The sequence below is a fragment of the Bos indicus x Bos taurus genome, chromosome 9 (genome assembly GCF_003369695.1).
Source record: "Bos indicus x Bos taurus breed Angus x Brahman F1 hybrid chromosome 9, Bos_hybrid_MaternalHap_v2.0, whole genome shotgun sequence".
Lineage (NCBI taxonomy): Eukaryota > Metazoa > Chordata > Mammalia > Artiodactyla > Bovidae > Bos > Bos indicus x Bos taurus.
In genome coordinates, this window is record NC_040084.1 from 7448470 (window position 1) to 7469423 (window position 20954).

The 20954-nt window shown below is 38.8% G+C and overlaps 1 protein-coding gene across 3 annotated transcripts in view; it reads left to right on the top strand.

The window, feature by feature from the left end:
• The first annotated feature begins 273 nt into the window (after positions 1 to 273).
• Positions 274 to 20954, top strand: part of ADGRB3 (adhesion G protein-coupled receptor B3) — a 918859-nt gene continuing 898178 nt past the window's right edge. Inside the window, exons 1-3 of one of the 3 annotated variants that reach the window (XM_027550854.1) lie at positions 274 to 789; positions 2201 to 2366; positions 3429 to 4200. In XM_027550854.1, the coding sequence (XP_027406655.1) occupies positions 3444 to 4200 (757 nt within the window). In that variant the 5' untranslated portion in view covers positions 274 to 789; positions 2201 to 2366; positions 3429 to 3443. The remainder of the gene's footprint in view (positions 790 to 2200; positions 2367 to 3428; positions 4201 to 20954) is intronic. The other 2 variants (XM_027550852.1, XM_027550853.1) reach the window with 2 other exon arrangements.

The window sequence follows — 20954 nt, forward strand, 5'->3', positions numbered from 1 at the left end:
GGGGGCCGCGCGTTCCGGCCGCCGCGCGCCCGGGAGAGCGAGCGTCGCGCGCGCACGCCGGACACAGAGCTTTACTATCTGGCTCCCCTCTCGCCTCCCTCCTCGCCCGGCATTCACACGGCTCTCCGACATCACCAGCATCCCCAGCCAAGGCTCTTTTTTTTTTTTTTCTTCCCCCCTCCTCTCCTCAGTACCTGCGGGCTGTGGGGCGGGAGGAGACGGAGGGGCGGGAGGAGAGCGGGGAGAGGGGAAGACAGGAGCCCCAGCCTCCCGAGGCGGCCGCGGGCGCCCGCGGAGTGAACCCGCCGCCCCGGCGCATCGGCCGCGCCGCCGCCTCTGCTCGGCGCGCTTCCTTGGCTTCCTGGCCGATTGCTTTGCTGGGGGGGCGCAGGTCTGGAAAAACAGCTCCAGTGGCTGTGAAGCCACTTCCTTTTTTTTTTTTTTTTTTAAATTCCTTAGCGTCTGTCTTCGGGGGCTCTCCCCGCTCCCGCCGGCGCCTCGGTGGGAGGTTGGATTCACTTGGCTACGGCGTAGGCTCCGGGTTCCTGGGGGGCTTTTATTCCCCCAGCCCTCCCCTCTTTGATTCTCTCTCCCCCCACCCCCGATCCCCGCGTTCTTTTACTTCTCTTATGTGCGCGTTAAAAAAAAAAAATCCATCCTGATTTTTTAAGCTTAGCCGGGGAAAGATGGGCTCCGGGGCTCGGGACCGAAGGGGCGTCTCTCCGTCACTGTTGCTGGGACGCGTGCCTGCGCTGCTGCCTTAGGCGCCCCGAGTGTTCCGAGAGGAAGGTAAGGACGGGGGTCCGGGGGTCACCTTCCCTCCGCCAGGGTCGCCAGCCACCAGCTCCCCCCCCCCCCCGGGGTGGGGGAGTTGCGGAGGAAGGATCGGGAAAGGCAAGGCTGTTGCTGGCGGATGGAGGGGCTGCGAGCAGACCTGACGGTCTCCATTGACTTAAACGCCGCAGTTGAAAAGTTAGGCAAGTCTCGTTTTCCAGAGATGTGCTCCGTCAGGAGGGATAGGCTGAGAGACCTGGAACATCTGGCGGTTGTGTGTGATCGGGGTCATTTTGTGGGGGGAAATGTTAGGTTAAAAGGAAGTTAAGATAAGGGGAGGCCGTGGGTCTTCTATTGGGGGAGAAAGAAAAAAAAAAATCAGTGGAGTGATGGCGCCGTCTATGTTCGACTAAACTAAAGTGTCACCCAGAAAATCAGTTTTGAGGGGAGCTAAACTAAACGCCAGTTTGCCTCTCAGCAGGAGACAAATAAATAAATAAATGGCATCCTTGAATCCTCGGTGGCCGGGTCCCTTACACACCCGCAACCCGGTTCTTTCTTTCTTAAAGAGAAAGATGTAATTGTTGGAAGTGGCCCTGCAGTCGGGGACTGGCGGGGGATGGGGGTGGTGGTGGGGGTGACAGAGTTCGGCGATCCCTTTGTGATTATGTAGAATAAAAGAAGACTCCGTACACGAAGGAGTATACCAGTGATCGAAATAAAGAGCGTTATATTGAGGGGGCTTTCTTGAGCAGGCTCGAAGAGTGAAATCAGAGCCTTTTATCCACTGTTTCTCATCCTTGATGAGCACAGCAATGCAGACATGCACTGTCAAATAGATGGAAGCAAAAGTACCGGGTTTCATTAGGAAAAGAAATACGACCTCTTTTTGAGTTAGTGATTATAAAATGAAGCCCCCTTTCATGGATGGAATTCCTAATTTAGACACTCACTGTCACATTGGCTCTCAACGCCTACACTCTATCCTGAAGAACACTGCGCAGACCTGCATTGCCTGCAAAGTGCTACAGCAGGGGGAAAAAGGGGGGATTATTTCTAGAATTTCCTATAACTTTCCCTATTTTTTAACCTTTACATCCTCTTTGGCTTTATTTTCTCAAGAAGAAAATGCATTATTCATTGAGCTGTATGTTTGAATCCGAGAACACTGTTTTGATAGTCCCAGCAATTCTGATGTTATTTTAAACTGCTGCTATATGGAGATTTAGAATTGGAGTTGTTTTTGCTTATATGAAGACATAGAATTGGAATCATGATCTGGGGATTGCAGATTTGTGTGCATGCATTGGTGTGTGTTATGCAATGGGGAGGAAGAGGATTTTATCCTTTGGTTCAGAGAGGACCCAGGCAAAGACATGAAAACTCTTAACTATCTATATGTCTGTATGTCTGTCTCTGTTTACAGAACAGTGGAAGAGACTGCAGCCTAAAGACTTTTAAAATTAACTTGGCATCACTTTTCTCAGCTCAAAGGCTAAGCAAAAAAGCAGTGTCATTTATTCTAAGAAATAACTTCTTAAAGGTTAAAGCTGAAAAATATTCAAGTTACTTTTGGATAACAACTTACAGAGGTAAATATAACCAAGAATTACCGTATTATGTAAGACCAGGTTAAAAAAATAGAGGGGGAAAGGAAAAGAGCTTTGGAGCTGTTATTGGAGAGATAGCAACAATTCAGTAATTGAAATCTGCTAGAAGAGACAATGCTAATTGTAAATGTTAAATTACAGTAGATAACTCTAGGTAAAATAGCCCTAATTAAAAAAAAAAAAAAAAAAGACTGAAACCAGTTCAGTTCCTGTGGTTCTGGGATTATTCACTAGTAACGCCTTTGGAAACAGATACTAATACAATGGTCTACTTTATGTATCCCAGGAGGCATGTCACATTGAAATGACTGCCTTAAATCGTGGTTCTCAATTATGATGTCCGAAAGCTAGTCTTCCTTCTGTATCTGCCCTTTCTCGGGTGATAGTTTATAAATTCTATTAATCTACATGAATGCCTGTAGTTTTGCATAGGAATTTCCCATCAGTTCACATAGTGGCCCCTGCAAAGACTAGTAGGAGCATTTGGGTGATGGTGTTTCAGCTGCAACAAATTATCATTTGTGCTTTTTAAATTGAGGCTATCATTTGTCATACGTGCTTTTCACATTTAAAAGAAAAGAAATAATATGACGACAGCTGTTCCTAGATTATCAGATTTTGTGTGATGTTGTTTACTGCAGGCAGAGAGCTGAGGGGGAGAAAAGGTTTGTCTAGGTTGCTTAAAAATATCTCAAATTAAAATTTAGGTTGTTATATTTAAAAAGCTGAGTTTTCCTCTTCTTTCACTAGAATCATAATGCACTTGAAGGAAATCTTGGTAGATAAGAGCATTCCTATTAGTAATCTATTGAATATTATTTTAAAATTGAATGTAGAGAATTTGGCCATTGCGAAGGGCCACGTGAGGGCGCTGTTCACACAGCAACAGATAGTTTTATGGCATAAAAAAATTACCTGCCCTTTTTAAAAAAGGCTTTTTTACTGAAATCTTGGAAACAGCTGGCTGTAATATTGGAAGGAGTTTCTTTTTATCAATGCGCATAGACTCCTACTTGCATTTTACTTTCATTGCCATTTTTACAGGCCAAATGACATAGGATGAAGGCTGTTCGTAACCTGCTGATTTATATATTTTCCACCTATCTCCTGGTTATGTTTGGATTTAATGCTGCCCAAGACTTCTGGTGTTCAACTTTGGTGAAGGGAGTCATTTATGGATCGTATTCTGTAAGTGAAATGTTTCCCAAAAACTTTACAAACTGCACTTGGACGCTGGAAAATCCAGATCCAACCAAATATAGCATTTACCTGAAATTTTCCAAAAAGGACCTTAGCTGCTCTAACTTTTCCCTCCTGGCTTATCAGTTTGATCATTTTTCCCATGAAAAAATCAAGGATCTTTTAAGAAAGAATCATTCTATAATGCAACTCTGCGAATCCAAGAATGCTTTCGTTTTTCTACAGTATGACAAAAATTTTATTCAAATACGTCGGGTCTTTCCAACCGATTTCCCAGGATTACAGAAAAAAGGGGAAGAAGATCAGAAATCTTTTTTTGAGTTTTTGGTGTTGAACAAGGTGAGCCCGAGCCAGTTTGGTTGCCATGTGTTATGCACTTGGTTGGAGAGCTGCTTAAAGTCAGAAAATGGGAGAACGGAGTCCTGCGGGATCATGTATACAAAGTGCACCTGCCCTCAGCACTTGGGAGAGTGGGGGCTCGACGACCAGGCGCTGGTTTTGTTAAATAACGTGGTGTTGCCCCTGAATGAGCAGACCGAGGGCTGCCTGACCCAAGAGCTGCAAACCACCCAGGTCTGCAATCTTACCAGGGAGGCCAAGCGACCGCCCAAAGAAGGTAAGGTCAGCCGAGAGGGGTGCCTGGGTGGGGGCGGGGGGCGACAGGGCGGAAATGTGCTGTGTCCCACGCCGGCTGGATCCTTGCCACATCCCTGGGTCACCTCTGGTTTGATTTGTGGTCCTCACTGGTCTCTCAAGCTAGTTTTACTTTTCAAGGTTTTAGACGGGTGGCAGGGTGGGGTGGTGCTCAGCAACCTGCCCTTAGATGCCAGTGGGAGTGTTCAGGGGAAAATAGGTGCAAAAATGTGGAGTCAGTTTGAGATGGAGGTGGGTGGCTGGGGAGGTGATGCTTTATTGCTTTCTTAGGCTGCAGCCCCTGAGGGAGATGGAGACACTCAGAGACCTGGGAGTGGATCTGTAGGCTTCTTGCTGGGGCTTCAGCCCACTGTCTCATCTGTGGCCCCTTTCTGGGTTGGAACTTGGGGTGTAGCTGAGAGGTGACACAGATTCAATGGCATGTCGATGTGGACCAAATTACTCCCCTACATGGGATGGCAAGGGTGCCCCTCCCCCAGAGACCCATCATTGTGTTAAAGATGCTTTGCACAGTAAGTCCGACACTGGCTCTGTGGTCAACGGAAGCCCACTGGAAGTACCGACTGTAAGGTTACAAATGAACACAGGCAGGTCCTGCAAGACCTGGTACCCTGTTAGCATGACTTTTGGTTCTGTCTTCTTAGTCCCCTCTTGAGCTTGTCAGAGCCGAGCTAGATGGAAAGCCATGCAGCGGAAATGCAGAAGAAAAGGGGAAAGTACAGGAGTGATTTATAGCTTCACCCAGACTAGTGGGGAAGCTGCCCCAGGATCTGAGACTGTGGATTACGTTTAATAAGGCTGGAAAGCTGGCACATTTTGAGAAAACGGCCTTCCCCTTTGGAAGATTAGGGGATGCATTCTGTTCATTTGAGGGCACGGCTGGTATCTAGCCTCTCTTGCTCCCCAACCCTGTACCCAGAGTGCATGTTGAATTTTTATGCAGGAAATGTTTTCTGATTGCCACAAAGATCTCTGTCTGTGGAAAGGGACAGCCAAGCTCCAGTCCCTCCTTGCTCTCCTCCCCCAACAGAAGTTGTCTTTGTGGCCAACATAAAATTGACACGTTGTTGGAGAATTTTAAGAGTAGCCAAGGTTTTGTAAGGGGGTGGGGGGCAGTGGGGAAAGAGAGAGAAAACGGCTTAACCAGCAAAAAGCCTTGACTTTTCTGCTGAAAGCCTTTTGGGGGATGGGAATTATGGAAGAGGCATGGCACCCGGGGCAAAGAAGCCTTAGAAAATAAATTCAGACTAATGGCGCTGGGAGAAGGGTGAAAAAACCTTTAAGATTTCTACAGGTCAGTGTTTCCCTAACAGCTGTGACTGAAGAAAGCAAAGTGGTTTTAAATTACAGGAGTTCTTCTCTCGAGTAAAAATCCCAGAGAAGCACTTGCAACTGCAGGGATGGTATTTAACACCATTTAAAACCGATTAGTGTCCCTTAGAATAAGAAGCTATAGTACATGAGGAAAGTGTGATGTTATAAGCTGGCTAATAAGACAATTAACACCAGAATCCAGGTTTTGCTTGTCTGTTCTATTGCTGTTGTAAGAAAATGGAGAAAATTTGTGTCTTCAGTGGTTAAAATTTTATCATCAAACTGACTGCTGATGACAGTGGAAAAAGAATCTTGGTATATATACAACCTTTTTTGTGTGTGTGTGTGTGTGAATGGGAGCAAGTGACAAAAACAAAGTTGTTGTGTTCTCATGGAGTATGATTTTTAGAGATTTTGCTAGTCATGATCATGAGGTGTGGGTTAGGAAAGGGCTGAGATTTATAGGAGTTGGACTAGATGGCCATTCGTTTCAGTAAATGACTAAGAGTGATTTTAGACATTAGATGTTTGAATCCTGGGGGAGGCTGTACGCTTCTTTTGGCTAATTAGCTGGTGAAATGAGAAAGAAATGCCTCCATAGAGAAATCAGTGATTGTTTTAAAATTGTTAACATGTTAATAGAGCTGAAGAGGAAAAGTTTATATAATAGGGGAAGAATATGTGCTGTATCAGTAAAATTGCACAGCCTATATCCTTTGTCTTCTAAATTTGTACTCTTGAATTGCTTAGGTGTTCTGAGTCAGAAAGGTAAGGATAAGTAATTCCTGATGACATAATTGTGGCTGATGCGTTTGTAAGTAATTCCTATAAAATATGTATATAGTACTCCTTACTTCATTCAAAGAAGACCTTTCAGGCCATGTTACATTGTAGGAAAGGAATGTGAAAATCTGCAGATGCTTAATTTAGTCAAACTATGCAAAAAGTACATTAAATCTTAGTCAATACAAATGATATGTAAAATCTTACTGTTTCGAATAAACTACCACATAATGATATTCACAGGGCTTGAGGGCTATATGTAATAATTACATACAGTGGTGCTACTCATATCTAATTTAATTCCAAAATGTCTTCATTTTATTTGGTAACATGTAATCTCAACTTCTAAAATGGGGTTTTAAAAGTCCCACTTGTATATTACTTTATGATTTCTATTCTCTGTGAAAAGAGAATAAGGGGAATATTTACAAGTTCATCCTCCATGGTTTTTGCCTCCCATTTTATTTGCTGTTATCAGTACTGACTCAGAAGCCTTGAGTAGAAGTATTTTCCAGTGTACTATGTCACAGAGGTGGCACAAATTTGACAGAATGGTCTTTATGCTCAGTAGATACAGTTTCAGAATTTTTAATGTAATGCTGCTAGTGATGGTAAAGATATGCTGAATACTGAATATTTTGTATCTGTCCATTGGAGTTATCATATTTAGTCAGTATTTGAGAAAACTATGGGCTCTCAGCAATGGAATGTCAGTTTTGAGATAGGATTTCTACTAAGATATTTGTTAACAAACATTCATGTACTTAAGAATTTCATAACCAGAAAACAGTAAGAAGACTATTACTGTTTGAAATGACAACACTGACAATTACAGGTGTTATCTTGAATATATTATAAAAGGAAATTGTTAAATGATGCTTCATTAAAGTGTGAAATTTTATTATATTTAAATATTTTCTTATTTAAGATCATATTTCACATATTTGAGGGTGCCATGTGATTATAGAAACTTAGCTGTCATTTCCTAATTTTTATGTTTAATTTTGAAAGTCTAGTAAATTGGCAAAATGGACTCTCTTGATAATAATGTCGTCTTATTTCAGGCAGTTATTAAAGAACTTTTTATGTACAGTCTATATACCTGTTTTTAAAAGAAAACTAAAGTAACATTGCTGTTTACCTGGCTTTCAGATGTGAGTAGGGGCAAGACTGGTATTTATTCATGAGGTCTTTAATATTTTTTATAGCTTTCTTTTACCACAGATGATCCTGGACTATATAGCTAAAGTATAAAAGATCACATATGATCTTATTTCTTACTACTTCACTTAAATAATTAAAACAGTTAAGAGAGAGAAATTGCATACCAGGGTGTCTAAATCATGTAATAAGCCTTAATGGAAGCTTTGTTTCCTACTTAACATCAATGGCGCTACTTATGTGCAGGGAGTTGGGATCCCTGTATAGATTCCAGGAAATCTGGACACACACACTTCCTTGTCTTTTCTTTCTGCCCCTGCTAATCCTTGATAATCATCCACCCAAAGGAAGTCTCACCATGTGCCTGTATAAAGTCTAGCCTGTATGTGTGTGTGTGTTTGAACTTGTAGGCACAAATCCAGAGCAATTTGTGTGTCTCTTCATTTTCAGGTGTTTTCATTTCTTTCTACTTGTGGGGTTTTTTTGCCTCATCGCTCTTTTAGTCACTTTTCCCTTGCTTCTTTAGCCTCCTGGCTCTTACTTCCTTTGTGAATGCTGTGATCCCACACTGTATCAGGATGTACAGAGATCTCCTGAGTCAGTGGCATCTTGTCAGTTTGTCCTTCCCCTTGGTGGACCCATAGCCCTTTGCACACACTGTACTTCTGTTCCAGCATCTATCATATGGCATTGAAATTTCCATTTATTTTTCTGTCTTCCTCTGCTAGTCTTGTGAGGTCTTCAAGTGTACAAACTTGGTCTTCCAGTTGTCTAGCACAGTCTAAACAGAGCTTCAATAAAGATTGGTTGAAATGAATGTTAAATGAGCTAAACAAAATAAAAAATTTAAGGACTATACCAATAAATTGAGGTTAATACCATTTATAACATTTCCAGTACAATTAAGGTGTTATTTAGCCAGCTCCTTATCTCAAAGTACTGTTTAATAACATTTTTAAAAGCACAAGAAGAATGGAGTCATTGAGAAATAGTGTTAGTTCCATATGCATTTATTATAATAGATTAGTGATAAATATAGCTTTCTATATACAGCTGTCTACAAAAACAGTAGTAAGAAAATTTGCCAATTTTTACCTGTTTTTTTAATTTTCTTCATTTCTATCTACATTTTTTAGCAGTTCTTATCCAGAAATGACATTTTCCAAATCTTTTTTCCACAGTTTGAAGAGAAACATATGCAAAGTCTTTCCAAGAAAGAGGAATATTTGCATGTCGTTTAGAGCTTCTGTTACTTATTCCTGATTATGATCTATATGTATAGTAATAGTAGAATACTACTAAAATTTTAGGCCTGGCCAAGTAACAGGCCCTAATTTTTACTTTTGCCATTTTAGAATTTTGTCAAGCAATTTAGGGAGTGGCTCAGATATGTAGTATTAATGAAAACTCCATTATATGGCAACTTTTTTTGGAGGCAGTAAATTAAAAATATTAACAGAAAAATCTTGTGTACATATGTGTGTCATTCCGACTTCAGTGTTAGTTGCAGATAAACGTGCTACACATTAGTTTTCTTCAAAACCGAGATGGGAATTTCATTTACTTAGATTCCAACTTCATGTATTCCTATACTTCATTTCCTAATAGAAGTGATTTTCTTGTTAAACGAAATACTTTAATAAAATACAGGGTTCCTTAGAGTCAGTTTGACCTGTATTATCTACAAATACAGATCAAGTCATCTGGCCCTTGGATTTGAAATCACAGTTTCTTAAAAAATCAACATTTGTTACTTTTTCGAAATACCATCAGCTGGGTTTGAATCCACACCTTCACCTGAGAACCTGTTCTGTGTCCCCGCTTCCCTTCTTGGGTTGTTAGAAATGCTTATTCCCCAGGGTACCAGAGAACAGGATATGACATTATGTAGTTAAAAAAAAAAAAAATTATCCCAAAAAACTAATGAAATTAATGGCTTGGAATATTTTAGTTCCTGTCAGCTCTGTGGAAACTTTTACCAATTCAATTAACTAATACAGATCAGAGAGGTATTCAATTTTTCTAAGTGTGTCAGTTCATTGAAATGAAAGGTGTGTTTTGGTATGAGATGCCCTTGGGTCCTGAGAGTGACTCAGCCACCTCGTAGCATCCTTGACAAGGGACAGTGCTTCACTGAGCTTGACTGTACTGTAGTGAAGTGCTGAATTAGATGAGATTGCATATGGAAGACACTTGGTCTAATCCTCAAGTTTTGTTAGGCCCTCAATTCAGTTTTTGAAACCTCTATTTTATTCTTATCTTTTGGCTATAAATGATAGATGATTGATAATAACTAATGAAGTAGATTACCATATAATTATTTGAACTTGTTTAGGAATTTAGGGCATTTAACAAAGGGTCATTAGTTGACTGAATGTCTGTTTTGTATTATGTAAAGAAAAGGTCGCATCTGGATACCTTTGTGTTGATGGAGGCATGACTAATACATCAGATAGATCAAGCCAGTGAATGTGAGTCATCCCAGGGCTGGAAAGCTGTCCTCTGGATATCATTGCTGATCCTTTTTAAAGTCTGTAAAATCTAAATGTAAATCAAGGAGTTTCCAAGTGTTTTACTTTTTGCTGCATTATGCAAAGTTAAATTCATGTTTTGAGTTCTGTTTTGAAAAGGAATTATCCTGAAACAATTAAATCTATATTAAATCATTTGGAAAGAAGTAGAACATTTTTGGAATTTTTTTCACTGAATTGTGTTTAGTTGTTATAGACTAATGAGCCCTCAGAGTCCTCCAAAGGCTTACATATTCAGATATTGAAAACAAATGTAAAAATTTGTTAGAACTCATTTGAAGATTCTAATGTTTTCTTAAAGTTGAATTACAGAATGCCAACTATAAGACTGCATAAAATGTTCTGTGTTCAATTAAATGCTAAATGATCTATTTTCAATTATCTTTCAACTGTCATTCAGGAATTTTGCTCATATGCAGAGAATGACCTAGCTAATACTTATTTATTAAAGGTTAATATATTTCTTCTTATTATTAATAAGATATTCTTAATAAAGTAATATGTTTCTAGTTTGCACAGAAAGTGCCATGAGTAACAAATGCATAGTAAATACATTAGTGTGGAGCTATATCTCTCAAAAATAATTCCCTGAATAGGAATCTTTTCTGAAATTGGACATGTTTGCTGATATGCATTTTCCCCTTATGACACATCCCTTATGCTTAGAGCGTGTTATAAAATATGAAGGCAAAATGGTTACTGCTTAGTTTCTCCCATATTAAGTGAAATAATTTATCTGCTAACCTAATCTTGGATATTATATTCTCAAATTACTTCTAGACAACAAGATTCTTTAAAGACTGAGAATTGTTTGGGAAAACAGAGCAAATATGTGCATGGAAAAGACATTGAAACACTGATGGAACCAGATTACAGTGTTGAGGATGCAATTTACATGCACTTAGATATAATCAAAAGCATTAAACCAATTGTGGACCTAACCAGAGTCTACCTTGGTGAATTACTTTTTAGCAATGAATGGATTAAAAAGATAGAAATGGCACACAGAAATATTTGCTTTCCTGGGTCAATGGTATAGAGTATCTATTTCATGACATTTCTACTGGTGTTCTTCCGTTTAAAAATAATTTTTAAAGTTTTGATTAAAAATTTATTAAAATAATATCTATACCACATATATAATAAGATAATTTGTTCTCTAATAACTATTTTTAAAGAGAAAACTTCAACTACGTATCACTTTTAAGAAAAGAAAGATGTGGAGTGTTTTGTTAAACATTTTATAAATTAAAAGAATGTAAGGAAACCCGACATTGAGAAATTGCTTTCCAGTTCACAGAGGTCTGTGGCACAGATTATTCTACTTGAGCAGTAACTGTGTGAGGCACCTATTATTTGCTCCATCAACATGGGCCGATTATACCTTAAAGACCATGGCTTTCCTTTCTCATCATTTTACTATAGACTGGTCCAAATGAAAAACTACAGAATTTTAGAGCTATGAGTTTCTTTCTGTTTCTGGAACACCTGAATCACAAATTCTCAGATTCATAAGGGCCTCTCAGCATCATCTCATCCAAATCTTACCTGACTAAAAGAATTCCAATCTGCAGATGTATCACGGGAATATTATTTCAACTGAACATAAGTGTTCTTGGAGTTTATATTTAATGCCATTTCTATAATGTAAAAGAGACACGGTCATTTAGGATGGTTGGATAGATCTAATTATTAAAAAAAAAAAATTACCTGGTATCCAGCCAGAACAATAATCAGAGTATATTGCTCTACTACTGAATATAGACTCGTCTTTACAAATCAGAACTTTCATTCATTAGGTTTTTTTTTTTCTATGTGGTATATATTATTTAAACAAATGTGATGTAAGTTTCAAAAATCTATTGATTTTTCAGTCTAAGCACATTAAGTTTAAAGAGCAGTGTGTTTCAAGTGCAGAGCCTGTCTAGATTTAGAAAGATGATTTACCAAGGTCTATCTTGGATTTTCGTTTTATTATCATTCTCTAGGGCAATCTGTGCTTTAAAGAAAATAACATGTTCTATTTTTTAGTTACCCCATTGCACATTGAGAAATGCTATTACAGGGGGAAACAGACCAGAACCCACTCCTGTTTTGAAGGTCACAGCCCCTGTAGGTGGGCTTCCCTGGATTCTCTGGAAACCCCTCTCTTCTCTCACTCTTGAGGCCCATGCCCTGATTCTCACCCTAGGACTGTACTCTGTCTCCCTGATTTCTCCAAGCTTTATCCATGCCTTACTCTCTTCTCACATTACTTTACTACAAGACATCGTCTGTTTCTTATTGGGACATTTACTGGTACAGGAGTATGTGATTTTGTTAACTCATTACGTTGAGCTTGGTCTGAAATCGTTCCTTTTAATGTGCTAAAGTCTTATGTAATAATTAGCCATTTGCAGAGTTGCAGGTTGGCTAACCCTACTAATTGAAAGGATTGAGCTAGGCTTCCCTGGTGGCTCAGATGGGAAAGAATCCACCTGCAATGCAGGAGACCCAGGATTGTCACTGGTTCCAGAAGATCCCCTGCAGAGGGGAATGGCAACCGCCTCCAGTATTCTTCCCTGGAGAATTCCATGGACAGGGGAGCCTTGAAGGGCTACAATCCATGCAGTCGCAAAGAGTTGGGCACGAGTGAGCAACTTTCACTTCACTTGAAAGAGTTGAGCTAATCAAAGTAAAAACCAATTGGCCATTTTTTAAGAAGCTCAATTGACATGGTTTATTTTACACTTGATCCTAACTCAGGATCAGTATATGTTCATCTTCATAACTACATTGAGTTTAGGAACTCTTCCAATAGTCTTTCTATATGTACATGTTGACTTGTTGACTACTTAGCCTGTTTTAAAATCATGTAACATGTACATTCATATACAATTTTTCAGTGATGATGTGACCACAGAACATTTGAACTGGCCTGGGTATTCGAGGAAAGTTTTGTGAGTTGGTAATTTCAAGGCTCACATATAAAATGTAAAAAGCCCTGGCAGGTTAATATTTAGTTTTCATTTTATATCATTATAATAGTGGAAATATAAAATGAAAAAACAATTTCGGTTGCTAATGTAAGTATCCTTTTGCCTGTTGATTTCATTATACATCTCAAGTACATGTGTCCAACTCTTGATGATTCCATAGACTACAGCCCACCAGGCTCCTCTGTCCATGGAATTTTCCAGGCAAGAATACTGTAGTGGGTTGACATTTCCTACTCCAAGCAAAGACAAAAAAAAAAAAAAACAAGACTAATATAGAACTTTATTTTTTTTCTTTCATTTCATTGCAAAAAGAAACCAAGGCAGCTAAGTTTACCCTTATAATTTCATTAAGAAAATTACAGTTTTAACTCTTTCTGTGTTTAGGTTGCCTTTCACGTCACAGAAGAGTCTTGAGAAGGAAAAAGGAAAATAACTTCCAAAGAAACAAACGGACTAACCTTTATTTTTTTCTGACCTTCTGTTGATATACAGCTCTGATTTTTCTGAGTAGGTGATACATAACAAATATTTATTCTACAGTGAATGCTTTTGGAAGTATTTTTTTCTAATGTTGGCTCCTCATACTAATTGTAATGTGGAAAAGAGGGCACCTTGAGAAGATAGAAATCTGTTTACTTTATATAATCTTTCCACATAAATCTGGCAAATTTTCAACGATCTGCTTCTGTATCTGGGCTGAGAGATTTCAGTTTATTTTGGCTTCCCAGAGAGGTCAGCTTCCTTTACAGAAATGTCAGCTTGTGGTCGGCTCTCTTTGGCTGGCCTTGGTTTTTGTAACTTAGAGGGCAAACTATGTATATTTTTAAAGTGGTGCCTGAGATATTAACCAAATGCAGCCTTTTCAATCGGCTTTACTTCCAACTACAATGAAGTAAATGGCCATGAAGCATGGTTGCTGGTTCCATTTGTACCACTGAGAGCATTTTAATTGCCTTCCTTAGCTTGTGATATATTAACAGTCTGTTCTCTTAAAAATGTATGGCTTCCCTTTGTCTAGTGGTTTTCCTGGAATTTTCTTATGACCATATTTTGGTGTCCAGTTGGTGATAAAGGGCATAAGTGAATTCTAGGCAGTAATAAATATTACATAAACTTGCCACTGGTCTCTGCATCCCGAGGGGAGAGAAACCACAGTGATATGGCTGACTAGAAGTTAATCCATTAAGTAGCAAGAACTGATTAATGCAAAAGAAGTAAGTATGTATAGGATATGAATTAATACAGCTTTTTTCCCCCTTAGCAATGGAAATTTTTTCCAAATAAAAAGTCAATATATGAAAAAGTTTATTAAAAATAGGACTTCTTTGGTGAAGTGAGCAGGAAGCCCAGAGCTTGCCTTATCCACCTCCAGAGGTGAACCACCCCCTGTGTGTTTCACACCCCGTCCCCTACTGCCTGTCCTGTGAACACTTTCCTTGGGATCTCTCTTTCCTTGGGGTCAGTTTGTCCTGGGGCTGCATGTCGTGTTTCAGGACTAGTACCTGAATTGTCCATCTTTCTGTCTCATCATCTGGATTCTGAGCCTCTTCGCCTGAAGTTTCCGAACCTGCAAATTCGCTTATTGCAATCATACCTCTTGCTCATAGACTGGAGTTTACCCAGATAAATATGAATATTGTATTAGGATCCTTTTGGATCTTTATCTGATGAATAATTAGAAGCCCTCGTGTTAAATCGTTATAAATGTACTGTTTTTGGGTGTTACTCATTCTGATTCTCTTCCTGATTGTTTAGTTACTCCCCAAACTGTTCAGCTGCAGACTGTCAAACATCTTGAAGTAAACTAAAGTTATCAGGGCATAAAATTTTTTTGGAGGTCCTTTGTTCACCATGTTAGCATCTGTTCTATGGACATGAGTGGACACTGGAGTGTTATTAATGCTCTTCCAGTAGTGTCAGCCTTCCCTCTCTCTGGGCATGGGTCGTGACTGATTTCTGGACCAGCTGTGCCTGGATGGGATCATGTGACTGGTTCTGGCCAATGGGTGGTAAGCAGAAGTGTACTGCTTGCTTCTGAGTTGGGTTATTTCATTGCTGGAGTAAGATCACCAGAGTGGTCTCTTTGCCTCTGGCAGGGGTACCTGTGCCAGAGAGAAGGGCCTCCCCAGGCAGCTTCTGTCCTTAAACATGTGAGCTGAGACAAGCCCCTTTCTGTGGCCTGAAGGCTGAGCCAGGAAGTTCTTTTTCTGTTTCGAGACACTGGGTATTCAGATTTGTCTTTGTTACTACAGCCTAACCTAGCATATTCTGGCTGATAACAAAATGTCCAGTTACGTAGGATTGGGGGACAGTGGCGTTAACTGATGGTTTTAAAAGGTGACGGGGCACACTGGTGACCTGTTGTGTAATTCAGGTGTGAAGATGTGGTGGCCAGACAGGTCTGTGATATTTTGTGGGGAGGATCTTGCCCACCTGAATATTCTACAGTGTACTCTGGTGTAGCTGAATTTCAATTTATTGTTAACGACACTCTGGACCTCATTTTAAGTATTAATTTATCAATATTTAATTGTCCTAGCCTAATTAAAAGAGTAAATTAATACAGGCATTGTATGTTTAGGCTTCCCTGGCGGCTCAGACGGTACAGTGTCTGCATACAATGCGGGAGACCAGGGTTCAGTCCCTGGGTCGGGAACATCTCCTGGAGAAGGAAATGGCAACCCATTGCAGTGCTCTTGCCTGGAAAATCCCATGGATGGAGGAGCCTGGTAGGCTACAGTCCATGGGGTCACAAAGAATCAGACACGACTGAGCGACTTCACTCACTGTTGTACGTTTAGATAACAAGAGACCATTCTTTTGACATACACTCAAAAGCTACTGGATTTTTATATATGTTCAAACTCACCCAGGTTAGCGAGGGTTCGTGGTCTTTTGCTGAGTCATGATTGTCAAAGAACTGAGTAGCAGACATTCCTTGTGGTCTGGTGGTTCTTACTGACAGGTGAAAACTTGGCCCGTTACCTGCCCTTCACCCTCCCTTCTTTATCTCCATTCCTCCTTCCCCCCTTCCTCTTTTTCTACTTGGGTACTTCTTTTCCTTCCAGATACATAGGCCATGATATATATGTGTTCACCCAGATCTTGTACTGCAACAATTTGCACAGAATCTGTTATCAATATACATGTAGGTGTTTGTGGTAAACAAATATTTCTATGGGCGTTCAAGGGGAGCTTATAAACACTTAGTAAGCACTGCCTCATTAATCTTAACAATTTTCTTGTGAGGTTAATTATGTAGCGGTAATTAACCTCCCCTGTGAGTAGGTGGGCTTTTGCCATGTTGAGAAGTGTTTTTCCCTTCCAGGAGAGGTGGGAGGGAGCACTGGGCTGCTGTGAACTTTAAACGTGCCTCAGAATGCTACTTCGCAGGAGTGAATGTTGGTAGTACTCGGGAAAATCTTACTATACTGGCCTGAGCCTTGCATTATTTCCCTGACTCTCCTGTCCTCAAGTTTTCATTATAATATGCTCGTTACTTAGACACATTCCAAGACTCCAATGGGGGTATACAGAATACTAAGCAGCTGAGAAGTTTAAAAAAATTGAACACAAATATATTCTTTTTTCCATTTTATATTGTGTTCTGAAGAAAATTTAGGTATGCAGTGAATTATCAATTTTTTTCCCTTTCCCTGTATTTTATATCTGATCTTTGGGACACATACACATACATAGTCACTTATGTATGATCTGTGGCATTAAACACTCACAGGTATTATATGCAATGTGATTTGAAAAGATGAACATTTTTTCAATAGCTTGAGGATATATTCCCTGCTAAACTGTATTTACTAACTAAATATTTACTAGATATAAATCTAACTAGTCTCACTATTGAGAAGATCACAGGAATGGCAAAGAATAAAGATGCCTTTTGCAAGGTAAGCTTTAACATTTAAGTTGATATTTTGAAAATTCACTTGGAGCCTTTTTAATAAATACATTCAGATCAGTATTCTGTGGATCTTCTTAATTATCAGAAATTAATTTTTTTTTTTACTTAGGATTTAAGAGTAAAAATCGTTTGCCAAGCAGGTTTCTAAAAGTTGAAAACAAATGTCAATTCATAAACGTGTACACTTTTCCATTTCTGGGAAATTCACATGTATCATGTCATAACAAATTAACACTTTCAAATTCTCTTGAATCATTGATTATTTTCTTCCTTTGGAACTTGTTCCATATTAGATCCCACACATCTGATGGCCCTTAATTTAGATATTTCCTTATAGAGCTTAATATAAAATGAAAATTGCTTCAAGTCAACATTTCATAGTGATTTAAGAGTCAGACTTCCTGGGTTCAAATCTCATTTTCTCAACTTCTAATGGAGAATATTACATATTTCTCTAAACCTCAGTTTCTTTGAGAGATTGAGGTAATTAACATAAAAAATTAACATGATTCCTGGACTGTTTAATAGAGGCTCAATACATATGAACTTCCATTAATTGGATGGTTTTGGAACCCTTTAGAAACCCTGCATAAGCTTTTTCTTTAGTGCAACAAATAAAACTTTGATTTGTAATAAAAAGTAATTCATTTAATTGACCTCCAAGAAACTAAAATGCCTTCTGGGTCATTCAGTCTGGAAAAACGCACTGTATCTTTAACCTTTCTTCCCTCTGAATCTTCACGTTCCTGAGAAAAGTAGTCTGAGTTAAGCTGCCATATCTCTTCTTCTTTCTTCCTCATTTCAGAAATGAATCACTCTGTTCCCCACATCATTTTCCTCTTAAAACAGACTAGCCAGTGATATTCACAGATTGTTTGACAAATGGTTATTGCCCCCAGATGATTTTCTCTCAAAGGCCCGGGTCCACTCTAAATCAGAATCAGAAAGCGTTATGGACTGTATTTTGTCTGCCTAAGCAGCTTCAACTTCTGGGTATTTTCCTGAAAATATTTTTGTATCTTGGGTGAGTCCTTTCCTCATAACATTATGGTCTAAATGAATTCCCATTTTTTTGGTTAAGTCAAGTTAAAATCTGTATTCTGATTTCTTTCTCACGACTGGTATGCATGTTAAAAATGAAGCAAGCTGTAATTACCTCCTGGCCTGCATTGAATCCCTTTTTTCTTCTGAGCAGAGTCAGATCTCCTAGAAAAATATCTTGCTTGCTGCCTGCTTCTTAACATTTATTCTAAGGCTTACTGTAAGAAAATATCAATAAAATATAAATTCATACTATATTTTTCAAAAGATCATATCTTTTTACTTTCAGTTTTCTGAAACTTTTACTTTTGCCTTTATAAACAAGAGAATTAGCAATGTGGCATTAGATACTAATATTTTTAACACTCTAGAATCCTTTGTATTTAGAAGAGCACTTAGAAGACTGAATAACTGCCTTTTGGATGAGATTTGCCATAACTTGAGGCAAGTCAGTCTGAGCTCCAGTTTACTCAGTTATAGAAAATAAAATTGGTTGAGTGAAACTCATAGGATTCTGTGGCAAGTAAAACTGTACCATATATGAAAGCCATTAAGAAAATGAACAGTGGCATCCAAAAATGTTATTGTTATTTATGGTATTAACTTGTAGATTTGATTAAATTCATTAGTTCATTGGCATATGTGCATATGAAATAACGGCCCTGTCCTGCAATAATAAATATCATAGATGGTTGGGTGGATTGTTGGACTTATTTGCAGATGAGACTGATTTGTCCTTGGGAAAACCCTGTTCCCTTGGCTCTTCTTTTTCTTTTCGATGTCAGTGGAAGCAGTGACAATTTGAGCTGCACGTTCAAACCTTTTAGTTTGATTCCCAGCCCTGCCTTCCGCCAGCTTGGTGACCTTTGGCAATTTGCTTCATATATGTAAATCACATTTTCTGTATCTGTGAAAGAGAGATCATCTCTATGCCATTTCTTTTTAAAAAATGTATTCTGTACCAAAAAAAAAAAAAAAAAAAAAAACCCCACTGTTAAGATAAATGCATGAAAAATGCAGAAGTGGTCAGTTTCTCTTAATGCTGGTTTTTAGGTAATCAAGCTTTAAGTTTTCAGCTGCCCATTGTAAGTTTGAGTTCAATTGTGTTCAGGTCTGGCTTTCCTGTTCTGTAGATGAAGGTCAGAAGTACACTGAATCACTTCATAATAAGCTTTCCACTCCATGTTGGTCAAAGAAATAGTCTGAAAATAAACACATCCTTTCTTCCCTTTTGTGTCAAGAGTTAGCATTGGAGGAGAATGAGTAGATGAATGCTTGCCCAAAACCTTATGCCCAGTGCCAAAAATACTGTGGGAGAAATTGGAGTTTTACAGAACTGCTTATTTTCTCAAGGGGAGAAGGCTACGTGTAAATAAGCAAAGATTTCTATGCCATCAAGTAATTGAAATTAAATGTATTAATCTTTGAGGAATACAAATTAGGTAAATTTTGCATCAAGGTGGATTTTGAAACAGAGTAAAATATGGAAAGAAACATGCGGAGAGAGCTTCATAATTTCTTGAAGTATTTTTGTATCCGTCCTGAAAAGACGGCAGTTTGGAATCTGTTTTCTCTAGGTCACAGCTGGGAATATTTCCAAGGTCAAATGTGATCTGGTAGCCAGACATGCAATTGTTCTGATGGCATCAAATTTACTAGGTAAAATGCCGACTTACAATAATTTATCAACTTGTAAAGAGTTTGGGCAAACCTAATACTTGGTAAACAGTTTTTAAAAACATTCAGTTTTGTGCTTTTGAACAAGTATAGCAAACTGAATCAGTAAAACTATATTCAGATTTTTAAAATGAACCTTAATACAGGTTTAACAAAGTATTTATTTTGACTCAGAGTTTCCTACACCAGGCATAGCACAACCTAACCACTAAATGTAAATTTTTCAGTTAGCCTGACTTCAGTAGGGGGTGTATACTTTAGAAATCCATTAATAGAAAGGTACCGTGCATAATGGATATTTTGAAGAGAATCCAAATGGAACAAAATAGTCCACCAAGCTTATATAATTTTTAACTTTGTTTTTTGTAAATTTTTTAATCTATTTGTGTGTTTATTTTCTAATTATAGTAGTAATGAATACTGTGTGTCCAGTATAATTTTAGATCTCAACTCTTTCAAGGTTCTAAGACTCCTGTGAGATGTGTATTGTTATTACTGCCTCCAGTTTCCAGATGAGGTGTCTGGGACACAGCAGGGCTGACTGAGTGACCTGCCAGGATCACACTGAGAAGGGCAATAGCTGAAATAATCCCTCTTTTAATCCTTACAATATACCTTCACTCTGTGCAGACGAATACAGTCTGACATTTTGAATAATTGCAAAGGTGCTTGACTCTTAGAATCCTTGAATTATAGGATGTTTTTAAAGAGTATAACATTTTATTTTAATTCCTCCAAAGTCCATTTCCTCCTGTGTTTGGGTAGCCTCTGATCTGCTAATGCTGCTAGCCCTCAGACTTTCCCAAGCTATTGCCTGTGTCAGAGACTCCCTAGTAAAGGAGCTTTCTTCTCCAACCGAGTCCATTATTCACAGAACACTTCAATCTCAACTCTCTCAGGAAACCTCAAGTGATGAAAATAGGAGTATTGATTTTGTCTTGCTCTGAGACATCCAATGCTTATGAAATCCTTTCTACTCATAAATATACAACTCTGAATGTTTATATTTGCAATCATCGACTCAGTGAACAAGAGGTTGAGCGAACTCCAGGGAATAGTAAAGGCTTCCCCACAGGGAAGCCTGGTGGGCTGCAGTCCTTGGAGTTGCAGAGAGTCAGACACGATGAGGGACTGAGCAACAATAAAAATGTTCATTTAGATTTACGTATAATCTGTTTTAATAGTTTTCTATAAAATATGAATTTCTTAGGTTTCAAGTGTATGGTTGGTAAAAACTACAGCTTAATTACCTTGAACTTTACTTAGTACCATATTAACACAATGAGGTGCTTAATCTTTTCTGTAATTATGA